The sequence below is a fragment of the Sebastes fasciatus genome, chromosome 7, assembly GCF_043250625.1.
Source record: "Sebastes fasciatus isolate fSebFas1 chromosome 7, fSebFas1.pri, whole genome shotgun sequence".
Lineage (NCBI taxonomy): Eukaryota > Metazoa > Chordata > Actinopteri > Perciformes > Sebastidae > Sebastes > Sebastes fasciatus.
The window spans coordinates 35,051,119-35,065,612 of record NC_133801.1 but is presented as its reverse complement, the minus strand read 5'-3'; the positions used below and the strand labels follow the sequence as shown (position 1 = coordinate 35,065,612).

Here is a 14,494-nt window from a genome sequence, read left to right as displayed (position 1 = left end):
CAAGAGGTATATTTTTCTTGACATTTCAATTTCCAGAGGAAAGTCACAGGTTCAGTCTCCCATATGGACTGAGTCAAGTCAACACGTTTTATCCAAAATGAGAACAAATCAACAAAAGGCATTAGCTTGAATTGTGTGTAAAAGAACAAGACAATTGTGTGAATTTACATGATACACGTCATACAAATGTAAAACAACACTCGTTCAATCATAGACATGTGTGATCCTCACTACCTCCATCACCAGGGAGGCCACAAGGACAGATTCAGCTTTTTTGTAGCATGAAAAAAAAAAGGTCCAAATTCTCATGTGGGCTGATTTTTGGATTTTCCCAGCAGGGCCTTGGAGGGTTTAGGGGTTCGTTTGCTAAAACCCCCAGAATGGCCCAGAGATTCGGTCGAACTCTTACATTGCAGAGTTCCAGGCACGATATCCTCATCCAAGTCGTCCATGTCGTCGGTCATGATGAAGTGCTGAGGTGTAGCTCTGCCGCCCATGAAGCTGGGATCGAGGTTGAGGGACGAGGCCAGAGAGGGAAGGCCTGGGTTGTTGACGATGGTAAAGCCTGTGAGGATCTCTATCTGCTGCCAACGGTGAAGCCTCTCCCGCAGAGCCGCCGTCACCTCACCCAGGGCTTGTCTGTGAAAGATGAGGGGAAAGTAGGAGACGAGAGATAAGTCCAGAGGAAAAGTAACTTATTATCACTTTATAAAGAGACATGATATCCAAAACTGAAAGTAAATGTTTTCGCTAATCTGATAGACGGAAACATGTTAACATCCACACGTAAGCCGATCTGGGAAGCAATACCACAACAAAAAGAAGAACAAAAAGGAGAGAAAGAGCTCATCAAGTGGGCTGCTGTAATGTCAGACTCTCGTGGATCCAATGAGCCCAACTACATTCATGTGTGATGATGTTAGTCCCCAAAGTAGCCATTTCATTGTAGTGAGACCATTCTCTTTTTTAAATTTGACCTCCCTGTATAAAATGACCCGTTGTGACCTCTAGGGTAATCACAGGCTCATGAAACTTTACAGCCACAAATCCGAGACGTAGACTCCAAGTCTCTAATTTGTGGTCCTAGAGCATTCAGAGGATGGATGGCTTTCCTAGCCAGACTGACAATAAGGGGGTTTCTGAGCAGTTTCCAGAACACAAGTGCTCGCCATCCGATTGCCGAAAAATGCAATTCTTGCCGAAATCTCCAAATGTCAAAAGTTTTTGATACCAAATCACAGTATGGCTTTTTCTATGGTATTCCTCAAGGTCTTGGTGTCTTAATGTGGTATTTTGGAGGGATTTTCGACCATTATCAATTCTTGAGTGGCAAGAAATGGTTAAATCTATCTATGGTATCAACCCCCAAACATGTCTACAATAACTTATGAGACTTACTAGAGCATGGGCCTTGCCATCACATACTTCTATCATAATGTTCTTAGCCCTTATACACTTTCACAATTTATTTTAATTAATGAATTACTTAATCTTTTTTTTTTATTATTTCTGATTTATGACTAGAACAACTTGACACACAGTGCTGAGCTGCATCTCAAATTAATCTTCAGATGATGTACACCACTTGGTTTTGACATATCCTGTTGACCTGCTATCTCCCCTTAAGGACCCCCTGTAATCCCCCAAAAAAGACAAAAATTGGTCTATGAAAAAGAGTGGAGGAGTGGAAAAGGTTAAAATACTGTCCAGAATGAGTAAACTTACAGAAGAGCACAGTGAATATTTCATTACCCTCCTCCCCCTGTGATGTTAATCCTGTCTGAATGGGGCTTAAAGTGGCAGTAGTCAGTATATTTTTGGCATCATTGGGCAAAAAATCCACAATAACCTTTCAGCATATTGTAATTCAAGTGTTCTGAGAGATAACTAGACTTCTGCACCTCCTCATGGCTCTGTTTTCAGGCTTTAGAACATCTAGCCCGTGACGGGAGACTTTGACCAATCACAGGTCATTTCAGAGAGAGAGCGTTCTTATTGGCTGTGCTCCGATCATGTGACCGGAACTTGGCGCTCCTTCAAGCCATCTCAACCTGATCTCAACATGGATGCCGGGTCACAAACGTTCTCATTCTACAGCTAAACAGTGCACTTCAAGATGATTCTGAAACATTTGAGGAGAGAAATAGACATTACAGTAACAGAATATTGATTCATATTTGATCAGCGCTGCCTAGTTTGAATGTTTGGTCCGAGTTTGCGAGTGACAGCCGGCTCTCATAGACAGCAGATGGACAGCAGATCTCAGATCAGCTCTGACTGCTTGTTTTCCTCCGGTCTGTGAAACCTTGCAGATGCCGTTAGGAGCACCGGAGAACACAGAGGCACATGATTTTTTTCAGGTTACCTGTTTCATGTACTATTGTCACGATATAGCAACTGTTTTATAAAAAATAACTTGTTTTAATCATATTTGCTCCAGCCTGCCTACTTGAGCTTTAAGTCACTTTTTTTTTCTTCAAATGAAAATGCTGTTTGTTTCGATGAAACGTATTCCACAATTACAATCTCAGACTTACTTTGCTGCCAGTATTTTGTGGTCCACATCATCCAGAGAGGAGCTGTGAGCCACATGGAAAGTCCCAAAGAGTGTTTTCCTCTTATTCTTTATCTTCTCTGCCTGTGAAAACAAATGACCAAACATGTATCTCTGCTGTACTGACATTATCCACACACTGTGTCAAAGAGGAATCTTGTTCCAAGGCACAACAACAGTCCAATGAGTATTCAAGAACATGAACGGCTGTTTCACAAGACCATAATCAGGAATACTTAATGAGGCTGCCTTCATTTTTACTGCCTTAACAACTTACTGTATATACACCCAATTTCTCAGGGAAGATATTATTGAGAGGCTAGTCTCAAATCTTAGGTGCCACAGGTATCTTTGTAAAATAGGTGCTTTGGAAAATATTCCATACATTGTAAATATATGCTCAAATCAAGGTAATAACATCAACTCTTAAAGGACATCCCCCTTTAGGTTTGTTACATGCTTACCCCTTCTTTGGCCACCAGGAGCTGCCGTTCAGCATTTTGCTTCTTGATGTTGTAGTACTGCACTTCCACCTCGTGGGTGAGCTGCAGCCACTTCTGGAGAGACTCTGGTGGTGACCAGCTGCTCCTGGACTCCAGCTCCTTCTCTGCCTTCTTCAACGCCATGCGCACCTGCAACAAGTGTCAAACATTAGGTGACAAATTTAAACAGAAAACAATACACCTATAAAATGTATATTATCTAGCAACACATTCTTGACAATGATTATTTTATTCGTAGGATTTTCTGATTTGTAAATGGGAGAATTACCAAAATGTAAGTGCTACTATAAAAAAAATCTTTTACTATTGACACACAATTTGTTGAAAATGATTGTCTTAATAGCTGTAAGATGTCGCAAAGCTTTAGAACACACACATACAAAAGGCTGGCACGTCTCAAGATCATTTAAACTGTGTTTATAGTTGAGGACTGATGGATCATGGCACTTGCCTCCTGGATATAGGAGAGTAAGGAAGTAAATCGTGAAACTACTGAATCTGAAAGCCGTGCATGTTTCCAATTTATCACCGTGTTTCTGAATGGAAAAAAAAAATGGTGACAAAGGTGTCTGAATTAGATCACCGTGATAGTCCTTCAACCAAATATTCATGTGTTTTACTTACTTGTGTGGGATGTGCTGTACTGTTGCTGCCAAATTCCTAATGGACAAAGACTGAAGTGGGCGTATGTACTGTATACTATAGCCAGTGTGAATCTGATGAAACTAAATATACTGTGCAGTTGCCACTTTGTAGGTTCACACCATTCTCTCAGTCTCAGTGCTTCTCCTTTGTGCTGAACTACAAACTCCAAATCACGTTCATCTAGGGCTGTCAATCGATTAAAGTATTTAATCGTGATTAATCCCAAATTAATCACACATTTTGCATCTGTTCAAAATGTACCTTAAAGGAAGATTTGTCAAGTATTTAATACTCTTATCAACATGGGAGTGGGCAAATATGCTGCTTTATGCAAATGTATGTATATATTTATTATTGTAAATCAATTAACAACACAAAACAATGACAACTATTGTCCAGAAACCTTCACAGGTACTGCATTTAGCATAACAAATATGCTCAAATCCTAACATGGCAAATTCAAACCCAACAGGCACCAACAGCTGTCAGTGTGTCAGTGTGGTGACTTGACTATGACTTGCCCCCGAACTGCATGTGATGATCATAAAGTGGGAATGTCTGTAGAGGGAAGAATTGTGGGTACCCGTAGAACCCGTTTTCAGGTCAAGGGATTTCTTTGAAGATGGCCATGCCAGCTTTTCCTCGCCAAAATTTAGTGCAAGTTTGGAGCGTCATTGAGCCTCCTTCACGACACGGAAGTACGATGTGCTTAGCACCAATGGATTCCTTAGGTTTTCTAGTTTCATATGATACCAGTATCTTCACTTCACTTCTAGCATTAAAACTGAGCCCGCTACAACCTAAAAATCTCACATTATTGCGTTATAAAAAAGTAGTGGCGTAAAAATTTTTTTTCCGTTAACGCGTTATTAGTGCGTTAACTTTGAAAGACTTACATTCATCACTTTACAAGTACCTGATCGAGCTCTTCTTCAGCGTATTTCTGTCGACTCAGTTCATTCTCTGTGCCCTCGCGCAGCTCCCTCAGACGCTGGGCCTCCTGCTTGGCTGCGTTGATCTCATCCCTCAGCTTCTGCTCCAGGTTCACCTTCTCTACTTCTACTGTACGGTGCTCCTCCTGGGCGATCTGCAGCCTGAGAACAAGGAGCGGTACAAAGAGAGACAATTATTTTCAATTGTCTTAGAAGCAGGACATCAGTGGCTGCTTACTGTAATAAGGCCAAACAAAGAAACAAAGCATAGTAGGTGCCAGTGTCTGTGGGCAGGCATGACGTGTAAGCATGTGAGTGCAATGTATGTGTGGAATGTAGGACTTACATCAGCTCTGAATCACCGGAAACAATGGCTACCATGTAGAAAGCAGAGAGCCACAGCCAGCTGCTAGGCAGCTCACAATAAACTGACATCAGAGGGGGCAGAGCGAAGAATGGGAACAGCTGCCACCATGTAACTTTAGAACAGTACGGTGTGGTGTGGTATCTAATGCTCCTGTAGTATCCTATGTGTTGGTTTGTATGAGGGATATTTTTAGACTAGCCTCCTATAAAAGAAGAAGGGCTTGTCACCAATGACATCATTTTATATATAAATTATATATATATAATTTATGCAGTTACTATAATCTGTAAAAAGAGCTAATCCTCAGCATAACTATTGTGATTAACAGGTATGCAGGAATAGAATATTTATCCAACAATTTAAACCAAGAAATAAACAGTTTCATTTGATCTGTACACCTAATGTGGGGGCTCTCAGGTAATGATACTGACCTTTACCTGAATAGTCCCTCATCTGGCTAAGCAGTTATTGGGACTTTGGAATTCCATTGTTACATGTAATACTGCAACTTATGACAACAAAACTACAACAGAAAAATCTTGCTTTTAGTCTCCAGACATTAGAGGGCAGGAAGCAGTACTACATTTCAGTCACCGGGGAGAAGCACTCTCCTCTTGTCGGGCTGAACACAACAGCAGAGGGAGCAGCAGAGAAATGAAAGGTGATCCAGAGAGCCAGCTATGGAAAATGTGGGTGGTGGGCAGTCCTGCTAATGCTTTCGACCCTGACCTCTGCCATTCTCTAGCTAAGATTCGAGGGCACTGGCAGAGCTACAATGCCCAGCGTGAAGACGACTAATGCCGTTTCACCTGACCTGCCTTGCAAGGCTCATAGGACGTAGACTGAATGTCTCTGCACACTTTGCAGGCTAAGGTAAATAATAACCCACAACTTTTTGTACGCTAATATATTACTACATATGTATATATCTTATTTCCCTAATGCTTCCCTGAGCTGATAAAACGTTGAAAGAAAAGTTATTAAACAGTAAATGGACTTGCATTTATATAGCACTTTTCTAGTCTTCTGACCACTCAAAGCTCTTTACACTACATGTCAGCATTCACCCATTCACACACACATTCATACACTGACGGCAGAGACTGCTGCCATGCAAGGTGCCAACTTAAAGCCTATCACATGCAATGCTGTTGTCCGTGTCCCTTTTCCAGGATGTCTGTCTGCACACCACACCCCAATCCAAATGGGGGGTGAATTAGCACAAGAGCTGACATGTTAAGCAGTCATGCTTATCACAGTCTCCCACCAGTGAGGCAGAGGCTGGGTCAAACAGCGCTGTAAAAGGCACCCGGGAAATCCAGCTCCAGTCAAAGCCTCCTCCCACTGTCTCCCAACAGGGCAGCCACGGCTGGGCCAGGCTACTTGATACCACCACAGGATCTGCTTGAAGGTATGGAAAGACAGCAGCTGGCAGCAGGGATCAGAAAGGAGGCATGGCTACAGACAGAGGACATACCTCTCTCTCTCTCTCTCTCTCTCTCTCTCTCTCTCTCTCTCTAACTCTCTCAGCTCCAAACACATGTAACTGTATAGGTTAGCTTGACTGCTTAACATTGGCTTTTGATTATGAATACATAAGATTAATACACAAGCTACTGCAAATCCTCAGTATAATGAATAAGTATTTTAAAATGATTACGCTTTATGGGACATATTCTACTTTATGAGAAAAGGCACGAGACAATTGGTTTGCTTGGCCTTCCTCTGAGCTCTCATCCACCACAGATTATTTAAATGTGGTTGCACAACGCTACTATTACAGCAGATGAATTATACTGTAATGCTCAAAGCGTAGCAGAACTTTGGGATATGAGATAGAACGCAATGTCTGCACTGGTCAGGGTACCGCATCACAGCGGAGTCCCAAACAGCCAACAAGATACAGTATTACAATCTGCGATAGTAAGTTTGCGTATCTGCATAACACGATGAATAATGTCTGCACTTTTACCTTCAAGATTTATTAAAAGCTGCAGAGGAGAATTAAGTATGAGCAACTAGCTTAGCGAGGAAAGAAATGTCAGAGCCAACTTCAAAGTTGGCATTGGCAGGTATGTTTTCACAAGTGATCCAAGTATAAAGCCACAGAGGAAACACAGACAGAGTTTGACCTCAATGGCTTGTCCCCACTGGAGCAGTCAGTGGCTCTCTTGATTGGTATTTAGTAGGCAAAAAAACCCCACAAAAATACTTTCCACTCCCTTATTGTACTTCTCCAATAAAGAATTGCACCTCATATATATTATGTAAAATATGCATGCACAGGAGCCATGACTGAGCTACTACAGTGCAACAGGTAGAGGTGTTACTGTACAGAAAATTAAGAATCCAAGGCTGACACTAACACCAATCTCAGTCTGTCTTTACAGTCCATTTGCTATGTTCATCAGAGCAGGTCATGTTTCAACAAGCTGTGTCTCCTAAACAGCTAGCTGATACAAAGAGCAACTCATGTGGGCAATAAGGGTAGAGTGAAAGTTGTGATGCCTACAGGCAGGGTCTGAAATTAGCCCCTCCCACCTGCCTATTGCACCACTTTGGCAGACAGGGAAAACGCTAGTGATGGGAATAGAGAACCGGTTCCTAGTTGTCCAATTCCTTGGTATTTCATGCCTCCGTGAATATCCTTCCTCTTCCTCTGTATTGATAATTCCCCACAGTTATGTATGCACAATGACGCATAAGCATGCTGTAAAAACAAAACAGACCTGTGTATGAGATGAAACTGTGTTTGAGTATCCTTTAAAGGAATAAGAGGAGAGTACAGTACCCTCCCTGCCCCAAAGAATAGGGCTCCCCCAGAAGCTACGGTGAAATTTGAACACTTTAATTTACCATGTATATAATGTTTTTTGTGTAAAATATATTAAGCATTGAATGACATCAGATCTAAAATGTTATTCCTTCATTTAGCGCAGTGATTTCAAAAGTGGCAGATAGAATTTCTGAGTGGCAGACAAAAAAAATACTTGCCTGCCACTGTGGCAGGAAGTGAAGAAAGTTAGTTTCAGACCCTGACTACAGCACAACAGCTCATCTCTCCCTGTTCAGTGTCCCCAAGCATCTAGACAGGAATGTTGAACAGTCATATGGCAACGCCTCTCACTGCTCCCCAGAGGTTAAACACTTTCCATTTTGGACACTCGCTGAGTTTTGCTTTACGATCAACCTCAGGACAAATTGAACTTTGTACACAATGTCAAAAACTAATCGACAGATATTTATGAAAAATCATAAATAGAAGATGAATCCTTATGTTTTCAATGACAACATGAGAACCAGCAGGTGTAGCCTACATCAAAAACACCATCACATCTCTGACAACAATTGTATCTGGCTGCCTTTCAGACACTGAAAAGCTGCAACTTCGCAAGTACAAAATGCAATTCATTGCGATGCATTTGTGGGACAGAAAAATACAACTACAGTGAAGGCAGCTCACTTTTCATGTTAAGTTCTGCCTGAGTCCCAGTAACATATTTTAATCAGTAATACTTAGAATTACAGATGCAAAACATCAGCAGCAAAAAACAAGAGCCATTTCATTGTGACTTTAGACAATTTGATGGCACTATCTGTCTACCTTACTAATGCCTTATCCTTTTAAAAGAAAAAAAAACAGACCTGTGTATGAGATGAAGCTGTGTTTGAGTATCCTTTAAAAGGAATAAGAGGAGACAGTGCACGCTTAAAAGCACATTCCGAGCATTCTTTGAAGTATTAACAGGACCAAAACAGTTACATTTATCTTATAACCTTCCTGACTGGACACTGAATTTGGCTCTATTTAGGGTGCTTTATTTCAAAACATCTCTAGGACTGCCCCCTCTAGGTCGATTAGTCGACTAACTGGTTGTTTTGGTCTTAGTCGACTGTAATTTCTTTAGTTGAGGAGTCATTTTTTCATGCTTTTTTCATGCTGAATGACTTATTTCCAAGAAACTTGCATCTTTGGTAAACAAGAATTAAAGTGATGCTTTTGCATGATTCTTTGTGGAGAAACTCAGTTTTACATATCTGTTGATTAAATCAACTAATCGATTAGTCGGCAAATCGTATGAGTGTTAGTCAGCTAAGAATTTGTTTAGAAGGACAGCCATAAATGTCCCTTTTCAGAACATTTAATCATTAAGGCAGCAATGGCCTGATTATACCAGGTGTCAGTGTGCAGTATCCTGTGATACTGCATACACACACACATTCACAAGCATTGTTTAGTAATGGCTAAACTTCAAGGTTCACAGAGGTCAACCCCATTTTTGGTACAAATCTATGAAGGACAGAAAGTATTCAAGAGGTCAGTGTTGATTAAGTTCCTAAAGCAAGACGCCCAGGGGCAACCAACCACCTCAGCTGGCTCCTCTCACTGTGAAGGAGCAGCAGCTCAATAACAAAAATCATTGAGCTCCACATTGTAGCATCAGACTGAGGCTAGCCACCTAGCAGAGAAGTCTCATCTTGACTGCTTGTGTCCACAAGGTATGCTTTTGATCACTTGTCAAAGCTTACTGTATGATCATAGGTAAGGGCTGCAAAGAAAATTGGCTGCTAAACTGAGATCTAAGGGATCTCTTCACCACCACAGTCAGATACAGAGTTTGTATTACTCCAGCCAATGCTACCAAATATACTCAGTGTTTCCCAATATATACAATTAACTTAAGAAGCCTAACTGCATGCCTTGATCATATGCATCTAGGGGCCTCACAGCAGCAGGTCCTGTGATTTTATGGTCATGCTTGGGAGCCGGCCAAACCCTGATGGTCTCCGCACTCAGCTGAGCTGTCATATGCAGCAGCATTTGTTACTGAGATTAGTGCCGGTCCGCTATTGTTTAGTCAAAAATTGGTCTAATGAATGAAAAAAAAAAAATTGTGCCATATCCATATCAATGCCACCAACCCAAACTTGAACTTTGCGTTTGTTTTTTGCCTTTTCAAAAGTCTTTGTGGAAATGCAATGCATTTAAATATTCAATGTGGAAAACATTGCTCTTGGATGTTAGCTTGTCAATGCAATGCTGAGTTGCAGCTGACTCTTAAGTCAGATGTTGAGGCTTCCAACTAAAAGATGAAGATGGCCCTTTGAGCTACAAATGGTACCTCCTGTTTGGTGAGTTGTACAGACCTGTCAAACCAGCTTAAACACCATTCCAGCTGTTCAAACGGCACACCCAAACTCAGACTGCAAAGACTGTTCCTTCAACCAGTCTGGTATCTATATTATATAAATCTTGCCATAAAAAGGTTTTCATCTAATTTAATGGATAAATTGAATTGAAATGTGACTTGTTGAAGTCGTCTATAGCCATTATCTAAAGGTCTGTCCAATGAATCATAGTGCAGCTCTTCCAATCTTTCACTTCCCATTTTAGAACAATGTGACTCTGTATATGCAATCCTGTGAAAGTATATGACTGAGGTGATAATTACAGTATATATATATATATATATATATATATATATATATATATATATATATATATGCAAATTCTTATTTGCATTGTAAAAGAATTGAGACTGATAGGATGCCCTGCATGCTGCCTCCTTTGAATGAATCCCTGCTTCACCTAACACCAGGAGAAATACACTTTTGTGAAATAAAACCTTAAGATTCAGGGGGGGAAAAAAGGGAGGGGGGGTGCAGGGGTGCCATTTCACACACCAAAGGATGAATGAGAAAGGCTGTTATCTAGACCATCATCATCTGTCTCAGTTGATAGTGATCAATTAATTTAAGATTAAGCTAACAGTGTCGGGGGAAAAATAAGTCAATGACTATGGGTGCGTGAGAGGAATAACTTACTGCACATGTGGAACATGTAAGCAGCGCTACCAGTCAACACCAACACTGGCTGGCTGATGTTAGTTTTAAGCTTCATAATTATTAGTCATCAACATACTATTGAGTTAAAGTTAGTTTGAAGTCAGTTTAAGGTTGTGTTTGAGACCTACTGTAGAGAAGAATATGGTTGGGTATAAATGTATTTGTTGCATGTTCAAAAGTTCTAATGTGAAGACAAAGAAAAGCTGTGCCCCATTTAATACTGTGTTATGTGGAAACCAATGGTATGTGTACACAATAGAGTACTTGTAGAGTATAGCACGGTTTGTTGTGTGGGTGGTGGGAAAAACCCTCACTTCTGCTGTAGGTCATGCAGACTCTGTTCAGCTCTCTGCAGGCCCTCCAGGTCTGTCATCATCTTCTTCATGTGGTCCTTCGAGTAGCGGTTCTGGATGTAGGCAAACCAGCAGCCACCCATGCCTATGACTATTGACACCACCAGCATGAAGTCCTTCAAGTGGTTATGTCTGTTCACTGATATAAAGAGAAAAAAAGAAGAGAAGTTACATATCCGCATGGTAATTTACATCAAAATCAAAATAACATAAACCTACATGTCTAGAAGCGGATCTGTATTTCAACCAGGCAATATAGATCAAGATCATTCGATAAAGCTGCTTCTAACAATGAGCAAGCTTCACCAGGATGTGGTGAACAGCCTAGTCATACTGCAAGTGTTGGAGTGGAGAGACACAAATAGAAGAGTCAGTAGCACAAGTTCAGGTTGCGGTGAGAGAGGCCTAGTGCAAAAGACCACCATAAAGCCAGCTTAACACGGCCTATTTCAGGCTGGTAACCAATGCTAACAAACATGCACAGAAAACCAAACAATGGCAACTATAACATTTTGGTAAACATGAGGAGCTATGAATCAAACCCTAATAATACCTAAAGTGCTGTCATGTTGTTATTGTGAGGGATTCCTAGCTATTAGAAGTCACAGCAGCGAGAAAGCAGCTATCCCATTTGTAAGAAGCCTTAGATCAGATAGGAGAATTTTAACAATCGTAAAATTAAACCCATAATAAAGTTTGGGTTTAAAAAGTCCATTTGTCATTTGATGGTGTCATGCAGCATTTGACACACAGCCTGAATTTCAAGCCACACAAGTTTATCTTGCGAAACCTGTTGAGGGGTGTGCGGGAAAGAGATGTCAAAAACACGACTTCTACTTCCTGGAGTGAGACAAAAAGGAAGTGAAATTAGGAGGAAAAAGTCAGTACAGGCTTGTTTCTCTTTAGATATGATCAGGAGGACATTCCACCTTAAAACATTGTTCTTTATAAACATGTTCCTGTACCACTGGCTGTTATTGAAACAGGGCCAAGCCAAGTCACACCATGAATCCAACAACTCTTCACATGAACTCTCTGTATGGTAAAAGACACATCACCAAGTCTCTAGCTTGTGCTAAATGATCTTTCAGGAGGGCTGTGTATATTCCTGTAGAGTTGCTTATAGAGTCCAGAACAAACACAGGTTCATCAGAGTCGAGGAACCAGCTGTGCTCGTTATTGTGTCAAAGTAACAAACCAGAACAGAGCAACAGAAAATCTACAGGACAGCTCAGCAGTGAACCACTGCTCCTGTCTCTTCCTAGGCCAGTATAAGCAGACCATTACCTCTTAACCAGGACAACTCCCCAAAATCAGGTCACAATATTTAACTGAAATGCACGTTGGGTCTGCATTGTGACTGAGCACAGATGGTTAAAGCAGCAGTAGGCAGATTGGAGCAAATATGATTTTAAAAAAGTTATTTCTATAAAACGGTCACTATATCCTGTCAGAAAATGAGTTTGTGATCTGGCCGCCATGGGAAATACCAAGCACCACCCACCAGCCAAAGCAAACTTTCTCATTTTAAAGCTAAACATTACACTACAAGATGTTTCTGAAAATATTTTACGCAAGAAATAGACATTACAGTAACTTTGTTTGATTGAATTACAATATGCTGAAAGGTTATTGTGGAATTTTTACCAACTGATGTCTAAAAACATTCTGCCGCTTTAAAAAGGAAATACTGTGCATTATCTCTGAGATAAAATAAAAGAATTTCCTATTGTAGACTGTTCTCTTGGTTCTATTTACTGCTCTTACAAAACTATCTGTCCTCAGCAGGACACAAAGTTGGCTTTCTGTCATCACCCGAGTTGCACACAGTGAACACTACATTCACTCTCTTTCAGAAAAATACCTCCTGGAGAGCATAAAGTGACATTTAATTAACCACAAAACTGGAAATGTGCTTGGGTTAATTATTATTACACAACTGTCCACTAGATTAGGATCACCCCATTGTGAGATGTGTCTTAAAAGGCTGCTGCTACACACAGTGAGTCAGACTGACTATTAGTGGGACCCCCTGGCTTTGAGAGGCTGTCAAAGCCAGACAGCGCTCGCTAATGTCTCCCTTCGGGTGTGACTCGTACAAAACACGTCCACAATGACACATGCCAGACACAGACCACTACACACTGTCCCCCTGTGCAATTTCTTTCTAATGCAAATGACTGCTTTATATGAAGGTTCATTAAAAAAAAATTCTGATGATCACATACTGTACATCCGCCTTCATCGGCACTCCTCTTCCAAATATGCACCGTTCCACCCCATTATTTAGCCATCTTAGTTGTTCTCCAGTAAAAAAGGTTCGAACCTCAAGGCTGGGGAAGTCTCTGTTCACCATTACTGTTTTGTGTAAGCTCTAAAGAGTCATATTTTTCACAACACCTAGTCCAGAATTTTCCTGACTTTCTAGCTCAGTAATGCAAAATATGAGTATTCAGCTGTCAGACTGTAACTAAGCTTTCAACAACAAACATGTTGTTTTTCTTGAAAAGAAAAATAGATATGGCAGCCATTCTGGGAACATGTTATCCCAATGTCAACACAGGTTACGTAAAGAAAATATAAAGTACTGCCAAGAGGTACGACAACTGAGACACACCCCATCCATTGTGATGTGACGCACCCCTAAAGGGAAAAAAAGAAAACCTGAAGGACTACAATCTGTAGTTACAGAAGTGGAGCAGTGTTACTGGAGAGTGAGAGGATGAGCGGTGTGTTCATTTGTCTCAGTACGTAGAGGGGAGTGTCTGGAATACAGAGCAGTGTGGTCTGACCCTCAGCTCATTTTCTCAATCCAAGAAACTGATACAGGTGGTAACAGGATTTACCTTACGTATCAAAGGTGGGCCGACTAAAGTGAGTAAATGAGTACACCAGTGAGTCTGTGACTGACTGAAGAAATTAAGGAAACACAACATGTCACAGAGACAAGGTGCTGATGAAAAATGAGAGTAGTAGACAACAGTGGTCAGGATGTTGGTAAAGGGGGTAGGCTGTTAATACAAACTCAAAACTCCCTGCAGATGTGTCACAGTAATATTCTTCCAATTCAAAAGGAATCAATTCAGTTTTTCCATGACGTGTTGACTTAGTCATTTGGTGTTTTATGCCTCTCTGATGACCAGCTTTATGCAAAAGAAACAGTTCCAAAATATTTACAGAGTGAGCAATGCCTTTCTTAGGAACAACCACAACTAAATATGTTGGGTGCACATAACTCTACTAACTAACCAAAGATGCACAATCCTCCAAATCTGTTTTGATGAACAAAAGTT

General features: G+C 40.9%; 1 protein-coding gene across 12 annotated transcripts in view; it reads right to left on the bottom strand.

The window, feature by feature from the left end:
* Positions 1-14,494, bottom strand: part of stim1a (stromal interaction molecule 1a) — a 31,968-nt gene that overhangs the window by 5,318 nt on the left and 12,156 nt on the right. For 6 of the 12 annotated variants that reach the window (XM_074640468.1, XM_074640473.1, XM_074640478.1 and 3 more), the window contains 6 exons: positions 11,163-11,340; positions 4,619-4,796; positions 3,682-3,717; positions 3,019-3,186; positions 2,538-2,638; positions 410-639 (listed from right to left, as the gene is read on the bottom strand). In XM_074640468.1, coding sequence (XP_074496569.1) covers positions 410-639; positions 2,538-2,638; positions 3,019-3,186; positions 3,682-3,717; positions 4,619-4,796; positions 11,163-11,340 — 891 coding nt within the window. The remainder of the gene's footprint in view (positions 1-409; positions 640-2,537; positions 2,639-3,018; positions 3,187-3,681; positions 3,718-4,618; positions 4,797-11,162; positions 11,341-14,494) is intronic. The other 6 variants (XM_074640472.1, XM_074640474.1, XM_074640480.1 and 3 more) reach the window with 1 other exon arrangement.